The sequence below is a fragment of the Diospyros lotus genome, chromosome 5, assembly GCF_014633365.1.
Source record: "Diospyros lotus cultivar Yz01 chromosome 5, ASM1463336v1, whole genome shotgun sequence".
Classification (NCBI taxonomy): domain Eukaryota; kingdom Viridiplantae; phylum Streptophyta; class Magnoliopsida; order Ericales; family Ebenaceae; genus Diospyros; species Diospyros lotus.
The window spans coordinates 28,787,157-28,812,784 of NC_068342.1; the positions used below are offsets into that span (position 1 = coordinate 28,787,157).

General features: G+C 40.8%; 1 protein-coding gene across 9 annotated transcripts in view; it reads right to left on the reverse strand.

Moving 5' to 3' along the window:
• LOC127802638 (alpha-1,3-mannosyl-glycoprotein 2-beta-N-acetylglucosaminyltransferase) overlaps window positions 1-25,628 on the reverse strand; it is an 86,584-nt gene that overhangs the window by 28,101 nt on the left and 32,855 nt on the right. For 6 of the 9 annotated variants that reach the window (XM_052338569.1, XM_052338565.1, XM_052338563.1 and 3 more), the window contains 5 exons: window positions 13,761-13,823; window positions 9,317-9,351; window positions 9,115-9,191; window positions 8,979-9,024; window positions 8,797-8,859 (listed from right to left, as the gene is read on the reverse strand). In XM_052338569.1, coding sequence (XP_052194529.1) covers window positions 8,797-8,859; window positions 8,979-9,024; window positions 9,115-9,191; window positions 9,317-9,351; window positions 13,761-13,823 — 284 coding nt within the window. The remainder of the gene's footprint in view (window positions 1-8,796; window positions 8,860-8,978; window positions 9,025-9,114; window positions 9,192-9,316; window positions 9,352-13,760; window positions 13,824-25,628) is intronic. The other 3 variants (XM_052338568.1, XM_052338566.1, XM_052338571.1) reach the window with 1 other exon arrangement.

Below are 25,628 nucleotides of genomic sequence, written 5' to 3' on the forward strand. Positions count from 1 at the left end.
AGTATCCATCTTCTCAGTTCAAGTCCTTGCAAATTCTCCTCTGTAACAATTTCTTGATCAGCTTCTAAGGATCCCCACAGAAACCATATTTGGTTCCAGTAAACCTAGTCTGCCTCCTTAGCAGGTTCAAGTTCCACTAACCCAATTTCGCGTCAATAGGAATCTGCCGATAATTGGGTTTGCCATTAACCAGAGTAGAAGGAGTTGAAGGAATCCACCATGTCTTCTAATAATCGATTGCTACCAAGTTGACCAATTGTCTGCATCTAATCACGCCGCTTGCGAAAATTGCTCTTGGACAGTTTTCGACCTCAACCGCTTAAGGCTCCACTTCCGATCGCGCCTTCCTTCTCATCTTGGTCACATGCAGTGCCCTAGATTGGTTCCAAGAGTCGCTCCACTGCGACTTCAAGTCCGAGCTATCATTTGCAGAATTAGCTTTGTTGGCCTACTTTGCCTTCAATTCCGACCCAAGATCATCGAAACTTGCTTGGGTGTTAAGGGCAATCAACACCCAAGAAACGATGGAATTCAATTGCACCAAGAACCTACCTAATACTGGACAATTGACCCCAAGAATCGCCCCACTGAATCCGCTGAAATCTAGGTCCGTTATTGGATTTTATCACTAGAATCGTTGGAATCACTTACTGGAATTAATTGGATCCACAGCCAAGAGCCGTTGGCTCTTATACCAATTGTCACGACCCTAGGGTTTCCTACGGTAGGAATATGAATTTAGAAGAAGAAGAACAAAATGGGGAAGGAAACAGAACAGAAAGAGGGAGAAATGGAGAAGGAAAGGAGAGGTTTTAGACATACAGAGGGAGAGAGAAGAGTGGGGAAAAACAGTATGTTTATTCAATCCATTCATAGCCCTTATTCTCTAACCTACAACCTCTTTATAGGTTGTTTACACCCAATTCAGCTATCAACCAACTAACAAGAACTAATAGTTAACAACTCAAGTAACTACACACTAAGGAAAATACAAACAAGAACAATTACAACTAATGCCCTTGGGGTCATGACAGTGATTTACAGGCAAGGAGTTCCTATCACTCAAGTTCTCATCCAGTGGTCTAACCTCAATCTTGATAATAATACTTGGGAGTATCTTCCAGATATCCTCAAGTAGTTCCCTCAAGTGGCAAGCCTCCTCAACATTTCTTGAGGACAAGAAAATTTTGAAGGGAGGGGTAATTGCAAGGTTGTTAAAATCAAGATTTTAAGTGGGAGCGAAAGAGGGTCTATAAAATCGAATCATAAATTTGGATTGTAAAATCGTAAAATTTTAGAGACAATTAAAATACCCTTTAATCTATGTAAATATAAGTTTATAAGACATAATTTTATAAAAAATCAATTAATATTGCTTAATAACATGATTATTTCAACCTTATTCCTTATTATAAATCAAATACATATTACTTATTTCAAAATAACTTCATGGATTAATTTTAAAAATACTAAATATTAAGTCCATTTATAATTATTCATCCATCCATAATGAAAATTTTGAATATTAGTACATTGATGTGATCCAACCGATAGGAAGGATCTCCAATGGATGAAATTGATAGAATTGTATTTCAGAATTGGAATTACAAGAAAATGAAAGTAAGAACAGCAGCAACTGGGCGTTCGAGAGGCCCAGAACTCTCCTACAATCACTCCAAATTCTTCACACCTTTCTCACTCTCTTCCTACCCCTTTTATAAGCTGTTATTCCCTTCTCTCTCCTGCATAACCGTATTTGGTTATGCAGGCGTGTCTGTTGGTTTGTTACACAAACCAGCCAAATATCTATCCTACCCCTTAGCGCACCTACTGATTGGTGCTTCCTCCAGCTGTACCCTCAACTCCCTTTGGATGCTTGTGACGCCTATAGTAAGTATGCAAAACCGGGGGCCTAACATCACTCCCTCCCCCAACTTTCACCTTGTCCTCAAGGTGGAAACCTGGAAACTGCTGCTGAATGAGGCTGAAAGGCTCCCAAGTGACTTCTAATGGGGGTAACCCCTTCCATTGCAGAAGAACATCCAAACCTCCCACATTATTTCCTTTGCCTGGTTTGACTCCCAATACTGCCTTCGGTTCGACCAGCATCTCCAGCTCTGCACTTAACTGATTGGGAATATCCACCGTGGTTTGCAATGCCCCTTTGGCCTCTCGCAGCTGAGACACATGGAACACTGGTGAATGCTGCAAGATGAAGGTAATTTTAACCTGTAAGCCACCGGTCCAACCTCCCTCTCAATCTCAAACGGACCATAGAATCTAGGAGCCAGTTTCTCATTGGCACGACCAGCCAATGACTTTCGACGATAGGGAATTAGTTTTAAGTAAACTAGATCCCCTACTTGAAACTTTACTGCTCTTCTCTTCACATCAGCCCCTTTCTTCATTATAGCTTGAGCTCTCTGTAGCTGTGCCTTCAGTACCTCCAGAATGTGATCTCTCTCGACAAGCTGCTGCTCTACCACTGAAACCGAAGTGGATCCCTTTTCAACTTTAAGTATTGCTGGCGGTTCGTGCCCATAGACGGCCTGGAAAGGTGTAGTTCTAGAGGCTGTGTGGTATGAAGTATTGTACCACAATTCCGCCCAAGGCAGCCACACAAACCAAGATTTTGGTTTGGAAGAAGCAAAGCAACGAAGATAGGTCTCCAATGTCCTATTCAGCACCTCCGTTTGACCATCCGTTTGTGGATGGTAAGCTGTGCTGCGTTGGAGCTTGGTACCTTGGAGACGAAAGAGTTCCTCCCAGAATTTGCTCATGAATATCTTATCTCGATCAGACACAATGGACCGTGGTAGACCATGAAGCCTTACAACCTCCTTAACGAAGACTCCTGCCACTTCTCCAGCAGAAAAAGGGTGTTTCAACCCAATAAAATGGCCATACTTACTGAGTCTATCAACCACCACCAAAATCGAGTCTATTTTTCCTGACCTGGGTAAGCCTTCGATAAAGTCCATCGCAAGGTCTTCCCAAATTTGATTTGGAATCGGAAGGGGTTGCAAAAGTCCTCCTGGTTTGAGTGCCAGTACTTTGTTTTGCTGGCAAACCGCACAGTGGCCTACATACCTGTGAATGTCCCTCTTGATCCCCAACCAATACACACTTGCCGCGATCCTCTTGTAAGTCTTCAAGAATCCCGAGTGCCCCCCAACACTCCCATCATGACCCTCATGTAAGAGCAATGGGATGAGAGAAGAACCCTTCAGTAGATATATCCTCCCTTTGTAAAAAAGGAAACCGTCCACCAACTGAAAATGGGGTCTGGAAGTAGGATCCCGCTGGAGGTCCTTGACCACCACTTGTAGCTCTTCATTGTCAGCTACCTCCTTAGCTAGCTGATCCAGTTGGAGAACCTGAGGAACGGTTAAAGCTAGGAGGGCAGCAGAGTGGCTGATGCGGGACAACCCATCAGCCGCTTTATTCTCCAACCCAGGTCTATATTGGATTTCAAACCAAAATCCCATTAACTTCACCATCCACTTCTGATATTCTGGACTCACCAATCTCTGTTCCATCAAGAACTTGAGACTTTTTTGATCCGTCCTGACCACAAATTTCTGTCCCAAGAGGTAGTGTCTCCATTTTTGTACCGCGAACACAATGGCCATTAGTTCCCTCTCATACACTGATTTCCTCCTACCGAACTGATTAAACGCCTGACTAAAGTATGCAATAGGTCGATGGTCTTGCATTAACACAGCCCCCATGCCATGTCCCGAAGCATCCGTCTCCACCTCAAATGGTTTGTCAAAATTCGGCAAAGCCAACACGGGCAGTGACACCATGGCAGCTTTGAGCTGGCGGAAAGCTTGCTCAGCCGCTTCATCCCAAAAGAAATTACCCTTCCTGAGTCTGTCTGTGAGTGGCCAAGCTATCTTGCCATAATCTTTAACAAAACGCCTATAGTACCCGGTGAGACCAAGAAAACCACGCAACTCCTTTAGTGTGGCGGGAGAGGGCCACTCTAACATGGCTTTTACCTTGTTATAATCAGCCGAGACTCCTTCATGTGATAGAATGTGACCTAGGTACTCAATTTCCAATTGTCCGAACGAACACTTCTTCCTATTCGCAAATAAATGGTTAGCTGCCAACACCTCCAGAACAGAGCACAAGTGTTGTGCATGCTGTTCAAAGTCTTTGCTAAAAACCAAGATGGCGTCGAAGAAAACTAGCACGAAACGCCTCATCTGTTCTCTGAAGATGTCATTCATCAGTGACTGAAATGTGGCTGGCGCGTTAGTCAATCCAAAAGGCATTACGAGGAATTCGTAGTGGCCTTCATGCGTCCGGAATGCTGTCTTTGGAATATCCTCTGCCTTGACGCGAATTTGGTGATACCCGGACTTAAGGTCGAGTTTGGAGAAGACCTTGGCTCCATGAAGCTCATCCAGCAACTCTTCAATCACTGGAATTGGGAATTTGTCGGCCACTGTCACCTTGTTTAATGCCCTATAATCCACACAGAACCTCCACCCTCCATCTTTCTTCTTGACCAGCAGAACCGGGCTCGAAAAGGGGCTGGAACTGGGTTGTATGATCCCTGCGGCTAGCATCTCTCCTACCATCTTTTCAATCTCGTTTTTCTGTAGATAGGGATAACGGTAGGGCCGCACACTGACCGGAATTGTGCCTGGCAGCAGGTTGATGGCATGATCCTTCTTTCTGGAAAGAGGCAGCCCTTCAGGTGCTGAAAACACCTCCTCGAACTCAGCTAACACTTGCTTAAGGAACGGTGGGATCTTGATCGTTTTGTCACTGTAATCAGATGCCATCGTTCCCAATTCAAGCAGCACTCCTTCTCCATTCTCCTTGAAAGCCTTCATCATTGCCTTTAGGGATACCAAGCTTTTGCTCAAGCTAGGGTCTCCCTGCAAGGTCACAGCTAATCCTCCCACCTGGAACTTCATAGTCAAGGCCTTCCAATCTACTCTCATTTTTCCCACCGCAGCCAACCACTTCATCCCAAGAATTACATCTGAGCTACCCAGCTCCAGAGGTAGAAAATCTTCCACTATTTGCAAGTTTTGTAGATGCAACTTTACCCCCTTGCAAATCCCGGCCCCTTGCACTGCCATTCCCGTTCCCATGATAACACCATAACCAGTCGTTTCTGTTCGCGGCAGTCCCAGTCGTTGAACTAACTCAGCCGCTATAAAGCTGTGCGTCGCCCCCCCATCGATCAGTACTACTACTGGTTGCTCTTCGATAACGCCTTGTAGCTTCGTGGTCTGCGGTGTTGTTAAACCAACCACCGAATTCATAGAGAGTTCAATGATTTCACTGCCTTGGTGCACTTCCTCTCCTCCCTCGTCTTCTCTCACCTCTGTGGTTCCCCTTTCGGATCCTTCCTTCTCTTTCTCTTCATCATAGATCATCATAACGTGCAGCTCCTTGTTCTTGCACCTGTGGCCAATCGAGTATTTCTCATCACAACGGAAACACAATCCCTTCTCCCTCTTGGCTTTCCACTCAGCCTCACTTAGCCGTTTAAAAGGAACATTACTACCACTCTCGGCCACTGATAGCTTACTGCTCACCTGGTTCGAGACTCTCGAATAAGGAGTCGGGCTTCTGGATTGAGTGGGAGGGATTCTAACGGTGTTAGTGGTAGAGTAGGTGGGAATTTTACTTCCCACTGGTCCGAACCCCCTACCGCAGCTCAGGACGGCTGCATTTTTATCCTTTATACACTGCGCTATTAGCATGACCCGATCCAACCCCCTGGGTTGTAATACCCTGATCTCAGCCTTAATTTCAGGCTTAAGGCCGTTGATGAAATGTCCTTCCAAGAACGCCTCAGAGACGTCTGACACAGGTACCGCCAATGTCTCAAACATCAGCCTATATTCCTTAAACGTGCCTTCTTGTTGCAGAGCAAGGAACCTCTCTTCCAGCGACCCTTCTTGAGTTGGGCGGAATCGGTTAAGAATTCCCTGCTTGAGCCCCTCCCAGCTACGGATCCCCCTACGCCTAGACTCCCACTAGAACCAAGCGAGGGCCCCTGCCTCGAAGCATAATGCAGCGGACTCTATCTTCTCATCCTCCGAGAGCTGGTTGATCGTGAAGTATCTCTCCGCCCTGAAAATCCAGTCGTTTGGATTGTCTCCTTCGAAGGTAGGCATTTCCAGCCTCCTACCTCTCCCCTCCGGTCACCATGCAGCGCTCATGCTTCCCTCCATTCTGTGACTCATACCCCCTCCTGGTGTCACTTCGGAATCTGGGGTCAATTCTGGTGGCCAGTCGTTCCCATGAGCCTTAGCCTTCCGCTCCCGTTCCTGTTCGTCCCACCTTGTGCGCATGATAGCAAACTGCTCCAGCATTTCTGCTACGTTCCGGTTGATGGTTTGAATCTCTCCCCTCATCGTGTCAACCTTCCCCTCCAGGTCCCCCACTCTCTCAGTTAAGTTTACCATGGCGATCGACTATTGCTCTGATACCAAAATGATGTGATCCAACCGATAGGAAGGATCTCCAATGGATGAAATGGATTGAATTGTATTTCAGAATTGGAATTACAAGAAAATGAAAGTAAGAACAACAGCAACTAGGCGTTCGAGAGGCCCAGAACTCTCCTACAATCACTCCAATTCTTCACACCTTTCTCACTCTCTTCCTACCCCTTTTATAAGTTGTTATTCCCTTCTCTCTCCTGCATAACCGTATTTGGTTATGCAGGCGTGTCTGTTGGTTTGTTACACAAACCAGCCAAATATCTATCCTACCCCTTAGCGCACCTGCTGATTGGTGCTTCCTCCAGCTGTACCCTCAACTCCCTTCGGATGCTTGTGACGCCTATAGTAAGTATGCAAAACCGGGGGCCTAACATACATATAATGTAAATTCTCATAAGTTATTGAGTCATAACCTAATATAAATAAAACTAACATACATTGGTAAACTTCTACATTATAAGCAATAATTATAATAAAGGCTACAACAAATATTCAATTTTTTAAGAAAACCAACAAAAATTCACTTTCAAATTAAGGAAATCCACAATAATCAAATTGTTGAAGACAGAGGAAGAAGAAACAAATGAAGCTATGGAAGATAGGAATCACTGAGTCAGACCAAGAAATTGCAAAAGAAGAAACAAACGAAGAAATTGCAAAAGAAGAAACAAAACGAACGTATATACCCCTTTAAATTGAATCAATGACGACACCGAGCAATCGGAGCCGTGAATCGATTCGTGTTGCACGAAAATGACAACATCGAGCAGGCGAGCACGGAAACATCAATTCGTGTTTGTGAATCGACATTAGCTTAGCTGGCAGTTTGTGTTTGTGAATCGACAGTGGCACTGAGCAATCGAAGTTGTGAATTAACGGCAACACTGAGCGCTGAGCAACCATGCCACAAGAAGGAACAACAGACGGCTGTGATGAAAGTGTTTTGAGAGAGAGAAGGGTTCGCAGAGGCAGAGGGATCCCTTGAATCAGAATTAATACTATGTTGGCTAGAGATGAAAAAAATTCTGTCACCTTTCTGTGCATGAAAGCTAAAACTGGTAAAATCGTTGTCCAACTCAGGATTCTACCGATTTTACCGAGTTGAATTAGGATTCACTTCGATTTTACTATAATTTAGATTTTATATGGGAGTTGAATCATTTAGAAGTTCCTAACACGTAAAATCGTAAGAGTTAAATCGGGATTTTGACAACTATGGGTAATTGTCATGTACTAGTGAAGTAAGGGGGAAGCTACTGTAATTAGAATGTAATAGAGGGCGAAAGTAGTATAATTAGCAAAGTATGCAGTAGGGGTTGTACTAAGTTTGTTGTTGTATTAGTAGCTTGTACATTCCCAACACATGTAAGTGGCTACCCGCACATGGAGGAGGTTAGGATCAGCTATAAATACAGCTAATCCCTTCTCACGGAATATATGAAAGTATACTGAAAATTTTGATTTCTCTCTCTTTTCTCTTTTCTCTTTTCTCTTTTCTCTTCTCTTTTCCTCCCTCGTTTCTATCTTCTTCTTTCCCTAAATTTTCTCTCATTTCTCCCTATTTCTCTATCGATCCTTCTATTGATCGAGAATTACCAATTAGATCCTTAGGGAGCAAACATTTGCCTCTACCTATTTTGTTAAAAGTCTCTTCCATTCCATCTACTCTACTTACAGTAGCATCAATTGGCCTTCTTCTCACATAACCAAAATATCTTAATTGTATCTCACACATCTTATCTTCAGAATAAGTCATTCCAACCCCATGATGTAACAACCTCATTTTTAATTCCACTATTTCTTAGATGGTGGCACATCCACCAGGGCATCCTCGTGCCACACTATATTACACTCATCTTTTGCACATGTTGGCATTTAACATTATGTACCATCCAATAAAGCTAGTCCTATAACTGTTCAACAAAATTGCCCTCTTTACTGAGGTTACTATCAGATAACAATCCAAAAAGACTTTTCCATTTAACCCTCCTCCCAAAATTCTATGAGTAACATCCTCAACAATCTCCCCCCTTTTTTGGATGATTAATTTAAGAAACTAACCATAAAAAAAATAAAAAACAAACAACGCAAACCTGCCCTTACTTCTATAGCATCTATGTTTCAATGATTTTGGCCCCAACAATATATGCTTAGACACTAAAATAGACTCTATTGCAAGATGGAAGACTGCTTAAACTTTCTTGAATTTTTGAAGTACCAGCACTTCTCCTCATCCATGATCTAAAGAAAATTAAAATAATTACCAGAAAATTAAAATAATTACCAGCATGCCACACAGGAAAAGAAAAACAATTACCTGAATGTACGTTAGCTGATTGTAACTCAAAGCCTTACTTCTTACATTTGGATCTTCTCCATCCTACGAAAGGCAGCAGATAGTTGTCTATTCTATCCTAGATACTCATTAAAAGAGTAATATTCATACCAATAATACAAATATAAACTTGTTTCTAGAAGAACCACTACATATGTGGGTACCTGGGACACAAAAAGGGGATACTTTGAGGCAACAGAAGTTTGGTATCTGGATAATATAAAGAATAAACTTTAGTCAGTTGAAGTATGCATAGCTAATCATTTCACAGTACAAGAAGCACACGAATGAAAGACATACTTTAGGATAGATTTGATTGTCCTTTCAAGATAATCTGCACGATTGCAAGCCATAACCACGATTGCCGCCACTGGCACCTTATAATTCAGCAAATAGGGAAGTTCAATGATTGCATAATCTCTCAAGGGAATGGGGGAGAGGATATGAGAGAAATAAAACAGAACAATTAAATGAAAAAACTGCAGTGGCTTAGCTTTCTTACCTCTACTTTGTCAATTATCTTCTCAAGGCCTTTCCCTGCAACATGACAACATATTGACTATCAATTTCAAACAGAAAATTACCATTAACTTCTTTTTTTTCCATGATTAAAAATGCCCACAAATGCATTGACAAGATAATGTGCACAGAAATGTGTTAAGGGCTAAGATTTCCTTCCATGTTTCTGAGTGCAAAGAGCAATTACAACAGGGATGATAACATGAGTATTAGAGTGGAGTACTGAGAATTTTTTTTTTTTTTTTTAAAACCTACTAGAGAAGGATTGAAAAACCAAAAACATGATATTCTTCCTATTTTGCACTTCATGGTCCATAAACAGACTAAGAGGGAAAAAAGATTAAAAAGCACACAGAATTCCATGGAAGTGCCATAATGTCAGCGCAGACAGATCTGCAAAGGGCTGAGAGGGTCGGCCACCTCCACTAAAAAATAAAAATTAATTATATAGGCTATGGTGTTAACTTATAAATTAATAATATTACTTGATAAATACATAAATACTTGGGATGGCTCTTCCTATAACCGGAAAAAGAGAGAGAGAGAGATGGCTCTTCAAGTGAATGGGTGACTGAGCTAATGTGTCATGTTTAGGCTCTTGGTCAAAATGGCATGGATTCAAATCCTGTGGCTATCATTTGATTGAAGCACTGACCACTTTTTTCTTATTTAAAGAGACAGAGAGAGAGAGATGGCCCAATTATATTTGTTTTTGTTTCAATCAACAAGACCAATATGCCCAGCCACTAATTGAGTTAGCCATCCAAATAATTTATTATGTTAGCACAATTTAAATTGGGTCTTTCCTCTTACTATTGAACTTGTTACAATAAATATAGACTATTATGAAGCACTACCGTACATTAAATAATTCCACCATTCTAGTTTCCAGAATTCCACCATGCAAACAAATTGAGCAGTTTAGGCCTTATGGTTGTAAGCACTTTTTACTTGTAGGGTTCTAGAGAAAGATTTAATCTATCAAGAGACGGCTTTCTGGGGTTAGTTTTACTCACATTTTTTTTTATATCTATTTCAAGCTTCAATTTTGTAAAGTTGCCACTAATCATACCAGTTGCAACAGCTAGTGTGGAAATGGCTTTTTATGCAGTGAATATCATAAAGACATCACTGAGTGACTGAATGGTAGATGATTGGACGTATGATTGCCTAGTCACATACATAAAAGGAGATGTATCTCACCATTAAAAATGAAGCTATTATACAATGATTCCAAAACATGAGATTTTGTAGAGAAATATTATAGAAATTTATTTTTTTTCTTTTTTGCTATATGTTTTTGTAATATATATATATATGTTAGTGTATTTTGCCCCATAGGATTGTATGGGACAAAGTAGATGCACAGCTAAGTCAGTCATCTTGTTGGCAGTCAATCTCTCCTGAGGTGTTTGCTCATCTCCTTCATAGAACACAAGCTTTTTTTGACTCGTCAGTTGGTGACAGGTCTATCCTAGCCTCTCAAACCACAACTCCCTCATATGATACTCAGTCCAGAGATCTTTCTCAGTGAGGTGGAGGGCATGGCTGATTTGGTCGTCATCCTTATCGCACTTATTGTCACCGTCATAGACATATGAAGGAGATTTGTTATACACTTCAAGGTCATCCTTCTTGAACTAATATTGCTACATCTAGGAGGTCAGGAGACCATGCATCTGTGATCGAGCCTATTGTTTCTCTTTCAAAGAAACTTGCGACTCATACTATTTCCAGCGAGGAATTGGCAAACTTTTGTCATTTTGAAGCTGCTCGGCAGGCATCGACTCATGTAGCTTCCATTACCCAGGCCTCTTGTTCTTCTACATCCTCAATTTTTAACTCTATTACTTGCATTTCCCATTCTTCACTTAGGCCTTGGATCCTTGTATTTCCCATCCTTATTTTTTCATATTGACTCGTTCTTCTCTTCCTCCTATTACTATGGCTAATGGATCTAAAACCACTCCCACAATAATAGGTAGAGTGAATCCACTTTCATCTTGAGAACTTACAAAAGGCTGGCTGCTAATATGTATTGAGTAGGAATGAAAAAAGATATCCATCGATATGTCCACCAATGTCCCATAAGCCAACAACACAAGTATATGGCTCTCTCACCAGGGGGCCTACTTCAACCACTTCCTATTCCCCATCAAATTTGGGAGGATGTGTCAATGGACTTCATAGAAGGACTGCCGAAATCAAGGGGAATTGACTCCATTTTAGTGGTGGTGGATCGGCTTAGCAAGTATGGGCATTTTATCGGATTGAAACACCCCTTTTCGACAGTCAGTGTAACAGGTGTTTTTGTCAAGGAAATTGTACAGCTGCACGGGATTCCTAACTCTATCGGCTTGGATAGAGACAAGGTCTTCATCAGCCATTTTTGGAAAGAGCTATTTCAGCTATAGGGCACACAGCTGAATAGGAGTACAACCTACCATCCCTAATCCGACGGCCAAACAGAAGTCCTCAACAAAACATTGGAGACATACCTCCGATGTTTTGCCTCTTCTACACCTAAGGCATGGTACACTTGGCTTCTTTGGGCCGAGTATTGGTATACCATTCCCTATCAAGCTTCTTCTAAGCTAACCCCTTTTCAGATAGTCTATGGGCGCGAGCCGCCTTCACTTCTACGATTTGAGAAGGGTACCACTGTCATATATGGATTGGAGCAACAGTTAGTAGAAAGGGATTTAGTGCTAGAAGAGCTTTAAGATCAACTACTGCGAGCACAAGCAAAGATGAAATCCATAGCGGATAAGAAGCGGAGGGACATTCAATTCGAAGTGGGAGACTTGGTTTACCTGAAAGATCAGCCATATAGGCAAAAAACTTTGCTACCAAGCTAAATGAAAAGTTGTCACCAAGGTATTATGGGCCCTTCACCGTGGAAAAGAGAATAGGGAAGGTGGCATACAAGCTAGTACTTCCACCCACCTGTGCCATCCATCCCGTATTTCATGTATCTCAACTACATAAGGCCAAGGGGACAATACCAGCAGCTGCCACAATTCCAGCTCAGTTGATGGCTGAGCTAGATATGGTAGTAGAACCAGAAATTCTATTGGGAATACAGTCAGGCAGAGGGAAGAACTTGAGGGGCCTTGATGTGCTAATTCAATGGAAAGGGTTGCCACCCTTAGAAGCTACTTAGGAACCGTACAATCAAATATTGCAATAGTTTCTTGAGTTCCACCTCGAGGACAAGCTGAATCTTATAGACGGGAGTCATGATAGAGCACCGATACACCACACATATCAGTGTAGGGGTAAGAAAGGAGGCAAGAGGGCAATTGAGGAAAAGGATACAGGGGTAGAATTGTCAGAGGCAGTTAGGAATAACAACCTCACATGGCTGTAACCGTCGGGGGAATCCATATAAAAGGGAGAGGAAAGAAGAGAGAGGGTGTGAAAGAATTCAAAGAGGATTTTCGGGAGAGGAGGCCCTCTCGAATTGGCCTTTGTTTTCATTTTTCTGTTCTTCCATCTTTTGTTAGTTTTCTGAAATTGAGCATTGTAAATCATTTTGTTCGACTGATTTGGATAGTGAAATTGGAGTTTGAGTGGGTTTCCTATCATAGTATCCCCTCTTCAGATCCATTATCGTATTGGTCATTCTCATTTGTTATTACTACAGCAAATGGTTCCTATGTTGTCTTCTCTATCATCTTCAGAATGTGAATCCTCCCAGTTGGGCAAACATGTTCATATTTTATTTCCAAATCAAGTTAATAAACAAGTAGATTAAGGCTTTTCTTATTTTGTCCAATTCATTAACAATTACTCTCATTGTACTTGGCTCTACTTAATGAAAAGTTGCCCCAAACTGTTGTCTCTTTTGACTACATTTTGCAATGAGATCACTACACAATTTAATTGTACAATGTGTTTGCTTCATAGAGATAATGCCAAAGTATTTCCCTATTGATTTTCAAACCTTTCTATTTCTCTATCTTAAAGCTTCTTCTCTTCAATTACTCAAGGAGATACAGTATGGGTAATGAGTTTTTTACTTTATAACCCACGTAAGAAAACATATTAGCTTACTGAACTTGCATGATGTTAAATTAAGGTACAGTTCTAAGCTTGGAAAGACCGATGACTCTACATTGCTAATCAAGAATCTTCCACGTCAGCCTCCATTTGTAATGGTACAATCCTCTTGAAAACACTGCAACTGTTCATGACGAGCCTCATAAATCCAGAACTAATAAGTGGATCTTGGACTGAAATGGTTTCAGGATAATTTATCATAATAGGTTTCTTGAGATAAGACAGGAATAGGAAAGGAAAACATCACCGATTGAAAATAACACTAATTTACTTGGAACAGATTAAAAAAACTTAAACTATGTGATTTGTGTATTGGGAGGAAAAAAAACTACTCCAGAAACACAAGAAGGGAAGAGAAGGCATACTCTCAAGATCATGAATAAGAGACCTCAATTGTCCACACTCCTGGTCTTTGCGCTTCCGTTCTTCTGAAATTTTAGCAGGGATTAGTTGTAGAAGACCAGAACTAACAAAGGACATTCAATATTTGAAGATGTAACAAAAAGACTACCTTATGTGTCAACTAGCAATGTCATAATGTAATGATAGATGTTTCAACAAATTTCCAGCAGTAACATCTTCTGCCAGTATGAAGAAGGTTACAGCATGGTTAACTGCTGATGCTCCATTCAGGTTAGAATTTTCTGAATGATTTAATTCATATATTTTTCTAGACCAAGTTTGATGAATGTCATTCAAATTAACTTGGCACTTAAACTGCATGGATTTCTGCTTATTAATTAATAAGCATAGAAGGCAGTGCAGTACATGAACCACACCTCTATATTTAGAGGTCATCTGTGTTGCAAAAAATGGGGTCTTCTCCATTAAAGTGCTCCCCCCCCCAAAAAAAAAAAAACCCCACACAGCAAAAACCCCAACATGTAGTGTTCTATGTGCATACTTTTGGCACAGATAGCGTTCCTAGATTTTGTACCTACCCATAAAGGACAACTGCAAAAGATCGAAGAGAAAATAACTAAGTCATTAAACATACCTTCTTGACTCGCTTTCGCATCATTTTCATAAGTAAAACTTTAGAGAACAGGTTTGGAAATTAAGGGGATTGACCCCTATAACAAGTTAGTCAAAAGGGAAAAGGCACCACGATATTATATTGCCCTAGTTGCTAGACACCCAAAAGAGCACTCGCCTAGGTGAAGCAAGGAACTAATTGATAAAAAATTAATAAACATATTTAACATGAAAAAGATAATCATATAATGTATATAAGACATCTTATTCACTTTCAGATATAATTTTGTTTTTAATAATGCCCAAACAAATAACTTTTGCTTTATCTAAAAGTTGCCGTCGTCAAACACCAAATCCTCTTATGCTGCATCATTAGAGTGCACACCTATCTTCCCAGTCAACACAACCATTACATTCATCAATATCTTCAAAAGCAATAGGATCAACAACAGCCCTTCAATTATTGTTCCTTAAGTTTTGATTGTACTGATATAGACAAGATCATTAATCAGTTTTGTTCTACCCAATTCTTCCACTATGTGTATCTGTTGAAACACACCCATTTTCAGATCTTAACACACTACAAGTCAAACTAAGAATCTTAATTGCCAACTGCTATAAGTTCAGAGCTCTCTCAGCTCCAATACAAGTTCTAGCGGCATAAAAGAAATAGCCATAGCTCATTAAAAGAAGAAAAAACAGCACTAAAGTAAAAAAATGTTAAAAGTAAATAGAGTTTCCAATTAACAAGACTAATTATATATGTTTATAACTTATCACCTAGAGCTTATTGTTCCTTCATCTAAGAACTCACAGGATTCTAAATTAGCCTTCTTCTTTCCTGCATGTCTACGATTCATTTATGATTTTTACATTGCACTTCATGACCTGCAAAAAACTCAATGTGGAAACATATAACCCAGATGTTACTTCCTTATCAAACTGTAATCTGGGGTTGTCACAGAAATATTTTGGATTCAAATAATGATCAGTTTTATTCAATGGAAAATGAAGTTAGCACTCCCATCTAATATCAGTGATTTCAATGATATCTTTGTACTTGTCTCTTCTTTCATGATTTACTCCTCAGCTTTGTCTAGAGCTTCATATTTTATATACATACCCTATGGCAAGTTTTCCTTCATTCTCCACAAGTTTAGAGAATAAGTGCAAGGTGACTCAAAACTCTAAGAATATATACTACACGATTCCAAAAAGAAGACATCATAATAGTTTCTAGGACACATTTACCTTTTGGATTCTCTGCCCATTGGTTGAATCCCATTTTTGATACATAATATAGCTCTTAAATTCACCTTTTGCTTATGAACATTTAGGAGTGTGAGATATGATGTATAAAAATAGGGGCTTTTTTCTGACCAAATCTCTTTGTTTAGTAAATTGTCTCATCGTGTTAAGAAACGCCAGTGTGATTATAGATAAACCTAGTCCCATTTCTCTTCCCAATGTACTAGTAACTGGAGGAATTTTCCCAATATCCTCTAACATTGGATTAATGCAATGTGTTGCACCGGTGTCAATATGCACGTGTTTCATTTCTTTTTCTTTTCTTTTTTTGGCTAGAAAATCCTACCAGCTGTGAGAAAATTAGCTACATGATTCATGATTACTTGAATGTTAATCTCTCTAACAAGTTGCACAGACTAAAATAATAGTTCAACCATTTTGTCTTGAATATATTTGTGTAGTCTAATTCTTTTTTAAGAACTATAACTCCCAATTCATGATAATTTGGGGGTGTCATACTGGGTCCATATTGTCCAATTGCTTCAGCTGCACATTTGAATGCATCTAATCCTGCAACATTGAATGGTATTCCTGCTTCACAGAACAATAGTGATAAATGGACACACTTTTTCTCTTTTCCTGTTGCTGGAGGCATCCTTGATATTTACTTGCTTCAACTTTGCCTGTTTATGAAGTTGAGCAAATTTTTGGCTTTTAATACACAAAAAAGGTCCATTAGGCCTTTTTGCCTTGATTTATTCAAATTAGTCAACTCCTTTGCATTTTCTGCAATCGTTATGTATTGTTCACTTCATCATGCTCTTCAATTTCGATTTCAACCATATCACCGAACTCATCAAAATTTAGTAACTTGTCATAATTCTCTCTCTTGATTTTTCTTAACCATATACTACTTGTGGATAGCGGAATTAAGACTTGAAAAAATAATGTTGCTTATGTACTACTTGAACCCACCCTTGACATGTTCAAGACACTCAAGACAAGCTTTTGCATTTTTTATGTTTTTAGCTTGATGTTTGTTTTGCTCTAAATATTCCATCTTTTGTCACTTTCCCAGAAAACATACACATGATAAAATTTGTCTTTCTGATTTTGCAAAACATTATTTTTTTAGTCTGGATTTTTTCGCTCGTACCACTTGATGAAACAAATAAAAAAATCATTTATTGTACAATTAGCAATACTAAATTTTTACATATATAAAATATAATTATAAAGCATCAAGACTATAGGTTAGCAGAAACTAACAGCCTAATACAACTAGACCCCGCTTGGTCCAAACCATTAAAACCTGTGAGGAATAGGAGAAATAAAACTCCATATTATCTTTTACATGTTTGGTACAGCCCCATTTATAGGGTTAGAAATTTACACCATAGGAAAGATTACACTTGTGCTAAACTAGGAAAGATAGGCAGTAGAGAAAAATAGGAAAGGTTGATTGTGTAGAAAATAGGAAAGTATTCAAAAAAGACAGGCTCATAATTACTCCTTAAAATCAGTCTCTAAATTAGGGATGAATTGGCCAATCAATCTCTTAAATCAAGGAATGATTCCAGTCAAACATTCCTCCTTATATTTCTGGCCGGAAATAAACAAAATCCAATCTAGTTAAATATGAACTCGGAGAGAATTATGGTCCAGACCCACTAGATCCGACTTTTAAATAGTTCAGATCTAACTATACTAGCCTGTCAGATCTTTACAGGCCTGTCAGACTCCTTTGCCAGGACAACATCTTCTGCCAATGTAGTTCTCAAGGCTCTAGACTTTTCAGGTTATGAGAATCACGTGCAAGACAAGGCAAAAGGTGTCTGCATCATCACCAGACCTTCATCATCACCATTACATTTCTCTTGTTGACCATAGCCGCTAAACCATCCAGTCGCTATGGGAGCTCTTGGCCATAAGGCTCTCTATCTCTCTCTCGCTCTCTCTCTCTCTCTTGCAAACCCTAGTGATCATTGCCTAGGGTTTCAAATCTAAAACCCATGATCAAATCGACCATTGAGGTTTTAATCTGAAATTGCTAGGGTTTTAGATCTGAAACTCACGATCAATTGCTGGGGTTTGGATCAAACCCTAGAGACAATTGCCAACAGCTATCTTTTTATTTTCTAAAATTTTTTCTTCTTCTTCTATATTTGAATTTTTTTATCTTCTCAGATGAGTGAGAGGAGAGCGAAAAGGGAAGGGGAGACAGAAAAATGTTGGTAGTTTTTTTTATCAACCAAAATGTTGGTATGTTTAAAAAAGAAAAAAAAAAAAAGTGTAAAAGAAATGGGTCTAAACTAGATCCATGAGATCCAATCCAAATACAAATGGATTTGATGGACCATTACCTATTGGATCTAAATCAAATCTGGTCCAGATTTGGACCATTTACAGGGCTAACCAACCACCTATAAGCATAGAGATGGAGCACACTAGACAGAAGAAATGCAGGGAACGTGTCACAGAGCCACAAAGACCATACTAAAGGGAGAACGACAAAGAGGGATTGCCTGCCACCAGAAGCCTAGTAGTGAAAAGTAGTAACAAGAGAGGTTAGTCATTTGCATTCACATGCTATATGATCATTAGCGTGTGATGCTAGTTGTCAAAAACCCTAGGCGTGTGAGAGCTCTAGTCAACCTCCAATGACTCTTCTCCAACTTGCCTCCTTGCAATCTATGTTACAGTGAACACTTCAGCTACAAAGGGAGAAAGGGGGGAAGAAATTGATAAGGCAACTTACCTAGTAATAGCATGAACAAGGTGACTCAACGATGATATGTCACCTTCTTTTACCTTTTTGCTCCTATTTTGCCCTTCATTTTTACCTTGTAACTTTCTACATGCCTCTTCTAATTTTAGGTGTCAACTCCTTTTCTTTTGTCTTACACCTATGTAAGAGCACCTAAGACACTTGGTAGATCATCAAAGTCATTTGCCTAAACATCACCTAATTTAAGCCACCTCACCTAGAGGCAAACAAGGCATTTCTATGGCACCTTAAGGTAATCAAGCACCTCCTCACCTTTGACTACACTACCTTATACCTCTCATATGCCAAGAAACACATTTCCATTTTTTATGCAAAAAGATAATCTTCACAATGTTAATAGTTTAGGTAGATGTATCCAATGATACATAGCAAAAAATGTTGTAATAATCAGAATTAATGCCCAAATGCAACCCAGGGAGTCTTAATCTATGAATTAAAATGTTGAATAATTATATATGTACATTAAAGCAAATATGAAATATTATAATTACAACTAACAACAAATCAATTATTTATCTTTGTACAAATGGCAAATCACAACAAAAGACATAACATAAACACAAGATTCACATTGTTGTAACATACCCTCCACGAGGTTTCCTTTGGAGGGCCTTTGGGGGAGTTCCCTTAGAGAAGTCAATCTAGGCCCAATAGACTGCCTTCTCTTGAAAGAGGAGGGCTTCGTTCCCCATAGACCCTTCGGGGATTAGCTTCCCTAAAGGCCTAGGCAGTCTTCCGAAGACCCCTTGAGGACTAGGTTCCCCAAAGGCTTGGCCCACCAAAGTCCTCCCGAAGCCTAACCCAAGGACAACCAGACACCCTTACCCAAAGGGTCGTGCCACATGCCCTCGGGGCCTACCACGTGTCCTAGTTCTTCAAGGGTTATAAATACCCCCAAACCCCCTGTCTTACAAATCCTTCGGCCAAATCCAAAGACCTCCTTCCTACTCTTTGCCACATACTTTTCCAAAGACCTTCCACTCTTCAAGAAATACCATTCAACACTCATCTGCATTGCACATGCATCCTTCAACAACATGACCATATCAAACTTAGGCATCGGAGGGCCCATGCGAAAGAGATCTCGCATGCCTTCTGACTCTCTACTATCTTGCAAGTCAAAAGACCCGAAGACTCCTTCGGAAGACCCTTTCATAGCTCCCTCGGAAGCCCTTTCACGGTCTCTCACACCTGAATAACCTTCTCCTTTCGAAGCCATCCTTTTGCAAGACCCCCTTCAGATGACCCCTTCCGAGCAAACCTTCCTTTGCCTGGCCCTATCGACTTTATACTGAGATTCCCCAAAACAAACAAGTTTCAATTGTTGTATTCTGATAACAATAATTTGGTGTCACCTGTGAGAAGCAAGCAAACAGTCTCACAACTAGTAAGAGCAGGGTCTCTCGAAATTCTATTTAGCTTTTGGGGGCTCCACCCCAAGCCCCTACAGGGGACACTGCCCCCTTAACCGCCACCCATTGACCAACCAATGGGACCACCATTCAAACTCAGCGTAGTGCAACATTAATCAAGTCAAGCAAAAATAAAGGCTCGAGTAAGATCACTACAGCAAAGGGAGGAAGCCATCAGGGCCAAAGCAAGTCCTCTAGGGTGAATACTTAGGGAGCTAGAGATCACCCCGCGAGTTCTCTTGGGCGACTCCCCCATACAAGCTTCACTAGCGTCTAATCAACGAGGGCATCCTCCCGAGCAACTTTCTGCTTATGCCTGGTCCTACAATGCATGCTTCCTTGGGCACACTACGATCCCGAGAAAGAATGCTCAAGTCCCAACAAAAACCTCAAGACCTTCAGGGGGAACAACCCCACAAGCTATTCTCTAGTGGAAGTTATGACAAATTGAAGAAAAGGCACGAAGAGAACCCTAAGGTGCTTAGGGACCTTACAAGTTTTGTGCAAGACACTCTGCCTATTGCTAAACTGCCCTCATCAGTGAGGCATTTAGCTTCAAGAGGGAGTAGGCCTCATTTGCCTCCGATACAATCGCATATATCGCCTCGAGTTCATCAAGGGCCACATCTTCATATATCTACCCTAGAAAGGCAAATTGGGAAGGCCATGTCTCATAACGAGGCACCCATCGAGGTCACATCACAAAGCCCCTTGAAGTCACAAGTAAGAAGGATTGTTAAGGAAGTACTTGAGCGGAAAAGACTGTTTATGCCAACAATAGCTCGTATCAGAGGAAAATGCCTTTTGCAACTAGTATATTAAGGCGACCACTCCCTCGAAAATTTGAACTCCCGTAGCTGTTTCTAGTGCTCCTGCATGGATGGGATGATGTCACAACCTACTGCGTATTCCCCTTGACCCTGTCAGACTACTCATGACTAGTTCTACGAGCTCCCTGAAGGGTCTGTCTCTTCGTATGATCAATTGCAACGAGAGTTTCTCATAGCCTTGGCCATAAATGCTTCAAGGGCAAAGGACCTTACCTATCTGCTTAGCATTCGCCAAGGGCCGAGTGAATCACTAAGACGTTACGTTGATCACTTCAAAAACGCCATCCTGGAACTCCGTGACACACCAATTGATATGGCAATTACAACACTTATGCAAGGGACAACCTTCACCCCGTTAAAGGAATCTTTGGCATTTGATCAGCCTACATCATTTATCGATCTCCTATCACGTGCCAACAAGTTCGCAATGTAGGTAGAAATACTCGATGGCCCAGCACTTCAAGCGAGGGAAGTTAAGGCACTTGGAGATGTGCCTCACACCTTTATTGTGGCAACCATATGTTTGTGGACATAAGAGAGGTGTGCCAAACCGCCTGAACAAAATCCAAGTTTTCTCGCATTCTTATACTCTGGCTTTCTAATATGCCAGTATTCTCACATATTGATCATGGATGTAAGCTCTACCCGAACCGAACCACATGAACAAAAGCTTGTATATCTCTTGATTGCAGATGTAGGTGAGTGTACCGAGAAATGTGAATAAAAACATACTTGTATAAAGCAAAATAATGAGTGCGGGTATGGGCATGCTAATGTACCCTTGCGGATGTAGGTGAGATGCACCAAACCACGTAGCTAAAATACATATGTACAAAAAACTATACTGAATGGTGGAGTGTGCGTGTGTGATGCATGCTGCTAACCCATACTTATAACCTAAGTTACTGGTGGTGGAAAGGATACCTCGGGATGCTCAGCAGTCATTGTTGGAACCATGACCTGGTCCCGAGTTGACCGTCCTTCGAGGCCTCCGGATTAGCAGTCACAATTAGCCCTAGCTCTTAAGTCACGCTTGATCCTAGAGCAAGTCTTACCCTCTCCGGGACAATTCCCTTGCATTTTGTGTACTCTTCCCTTCAACTTCCAGTCAAAGGCAAGAGTGGAGAGCCATTATTGTAACATACCCTCCGCGAGGTTTCCTCCAAAGGGCCTCCAAGGGAGTTCCCCTGGAGAAGTCAATCCAAGCCTGAGATAATGTCGTCTCCTGAAAAGGTCTTTGGGGGCCTTGTTCCTTGAAGACCCAGCCAACCTCCTGAAGACCCTTCAACAACTAGCTTCCTTGAAGGCTTGGCCCACTAAGGTCCTCCCGAAGCCTTACCCAAGTACAACCAAACACCCTCACCTGAAGGGTCGTGCCACGTGCCCTCGTGCATGTATGCCATGTATATCCTGGCCTACCACGTGTCCCAATTCTTCAAGGGGTATAAATACCCCCCAAACCCCTCTTCTTTTTGATCCTTCAGCCGAATTTGAAGACCTCCTTCCTACTCTTCGAAACATATTCTTCCGAAGACCTTCCGCTCTTCCAAAAACACCATTCGACACTCATCTACATTGCACATGCATCCTTTAGCAGCATGACCATATCTAACCCGTGCGAGAAAGATCTCCACGTGCCTTCTGAATTTCTACTATCTTGTAGGTTAGAAGACCTGAACCTTCCTGCTGGAAATATGCTCAGATTAAGGAAGATTGGTCCTTGATCCTAGAATATTCTAGGATTTAAGTTTTATGTAAATATAGTAAATCAAGGATGTAGATTAGGATGCTGTCAATATTTAGTTTATTTTCTTCCTTTTTTGTTTATAATCCTCCCCTTAAAAGAGGATGTTGTTCTTGTTCATTGTAATCAATTAAGACAAATTGTCTTTGATTATTTCTAAGATTGTATCAAAGTTGGATTAAATCACAATCATCCATTCCGTGTGAGGCCCTTCTCGCGACCGCTTGCGCCTCTCTATTGGCCGCTCGATTGGCTGCTAACACTCGAATCCGGCAACTTTCGGCTCTTCCCAACCGTCGCCGAGCTCGAATATACTGGTCGCGGCCACCCAAGGTCGTTTTCTTTGTTGCTTACTCCATTGTCAACCGCCAGGTTGCTTTCTACCTCTTGCGAGTGCAAGTTTCCATTGGGCAAGTGCAAGTTCACCATTCAGGACGGTGGCGCCCACTCCAATTGGGTCAGTTGTGTTTGCTTCAGCCACCGCCGATTGCTCACGGCCTTTCTGCCTTAACCGCCTACTGCTTGCTAGCGTCTTACATTGGCAGCCACAAATTTGCAGCCACCTCCCAGATCTTGGTAACCCTGTTTGCTGCCTTTCCTTCTTGTTTTTTTCCACTCCCAACGTGATAAGTTATGTTGGAAGTCACTTCCGAAACCACCCTAAACCCTACCGCTACCATCCAAACAAAACATCCAGCGAGCCAGCCAAACCATTCTAGCACCCATTCTGTCCAAATCACCACCATTCGTTTAAATGGTGATAATTTCTTCACTGGTCTCAATATGTCCGGATGTATATCCACGGGCAAGGAAAAATTGACTACATTATTGGAGACAAGAAGGAACCTGCAGTAGATGACCCAGCACACTTTGTTTGGGATGCTGAAAACTCTATGGTCATGACATGGCAGGTCAATTCCATGGATGAAGATATCAGTTCCAATTATATGTGTTATCCTATTGCAAAGGACTTGTGGGATAATGTAAATCAGATGTACTCTGACCTAAGTAACCAATCTCAGGTTTTTGAGTTGACTCTGAAGCTAGGAGAGATTCGGCAAGGAGATGATTCTGTTACTAAAGAGACTATAGCAAAATCTTGACCTCTTTAACACTTATGAGCGGAAATCTACTGAAGATTGCAACCACCACAAGAAAATGGTTGAAAATGGTCATATTTACAAGTTTCTTACTGGCCTTAATATTGAGTTCAATGAGCTGCGAGGGAGGAATATTAGTCAATCTCCCCTTCCTCCTATTGGTGAAGTATTTGTTGAGGTTAGAAGGGAAGAAAGCCGAAGGAGTGTCATGCTTGGCAAAAAAATTACTGGTGAGTCAATTGAAAATTCTACCTTGTTTACTGATACTGTTGCCTACAAGGCTGCAAATTACCAGCGTAGGAGCAATGAGCGACCTCGGGTCTGGTGTGACCATTGCAACAAGCCACGCCATACTCGTGAGACTTGCTGAAAAATTCATGGCAAACCTGCCAATTGGAAGAGCAACAAGCAAGGAGACAAGAGCAGTAACCGTGGGGTCCCTACTACGAATGAGGTTGGCACAGGTCCCTTCAACAAAGAGCAGATTGATCAACTCTTGAAGCTATTACAATCCAGTTCCTCATCTAGTATTCCTAGTGTTTCCTTGGAACACACAGGTAGAAAACCTAAAGCTCTTTCTTGTCTACATTCCTCTCCATGGGTTATTGATTCCAAAGCCTCCGATCATATGACTAGTTCTCCTTATTTATTTAATACCTATTCTCCTTGATCTGACAATGAAAAAATCAGAATTACCGATGGTAGTTTTTCATCTATTGCAAGAAAAGGACTTATTAAACTAATCACAAAAATTAATCTCCATCGTGTTCTTCATGTTCCTAACTTGGCCTGCAATCTTTTGTCTGTTAGTAAACTTTGCAAAGATTCTAACTGTCGTGTTACGTCCTTTGAATCCCATTGTGAATTTCAGGACCAAAACTTGGGGACGATGATTGGGCGTGCTAGGATAATTGAAGGTCTTTACTACTTTGATGAAATTTCTTCTGGTAATAAAAAAGCTCAAGACTTTAGTATAACTTTAGTAGTACTAGTTCAATTACTGTTCAAGACACAATTATGCTATGGCATCTTGGACTAGGACATCCTAGTTTTGCCTATATGAAACGTTTATTTTCCTGAATTATTTAAAGGAATTGATTGTTCTTCTTTTCAATGTGAAAGTTGCATCTTGGCAAAAAATCATCGTTCTATATATTTACCAAAACCCTACCAAGCATCAAAACCTTTTTATATAATTTATAGTGATGTTTGGGGTCCATCTAAAATTTCTACTCTATCTGGAAAAAAATGGTTTGTTACCTTTATAGACGATCACACCCGTTTGTGATGGGTTTATTTGATGCAAAAAAAATCTGAAGTGGAATATTTATTCAAAAACTTTTACACTATGATTGAAAACCAATTTCAAACCAAAATTGCCATTTTACACACTGACAATGGCACCAAGTATCTCAATGAGCACTTGGGGGATTTTTTGAAAATCAAAGGTATTCACCACCAATCTACTTGTCAATATACTCAACAAAATGACATTGCTGAACGTAAAAATAAACATTTACTCGAAATAGCACATGCCATCATGTTTTCTATGCATGTTCCAAAATATTTATGGGGCAAAACTGTTTTGACGGCATCCTATTTGATAAATAGGATGCCTACTAAAATATTAAAGTACCAAACACCCCTTGAGTGCCTAAAAGACATTTTTCCCAACACTAGATTACATTTGGACCTCCCCATCAAAGTTTTTGGATGTACTATGTATGTTCATATACCTACTCAATTTCGCTCAAAACTTGATCCTCGGGCTATCAAATGTGTTTTCTTAGGTTATACCTCTCATAAAAAAGGCTATAAGTGTTATGATTCTCTCACAAGAAAGATCCACGTGAGTATGGATGTCTCCTTCGTTGAAAACAAACCCTATTTTACCAAAAATTCCCTTCAGGGGGAGAAACATGAAGCTGAAGACAATTTTTGGGATGTTTTGGTCCCCCTTCCAAACGCAATATGTCCTACTAAGGAACCACATGTTTCTGATAATGGTCACTTAGGAGATTCTGGTTCTTTGATGCCAAGTAAAGGGGTTTCTCGCGCAAGGGGAGAATTATTACAAACTGATCATCATGATCTAAATTCTGAGCTTCAGGTTTATACCAGGAAGAGATTTCATCA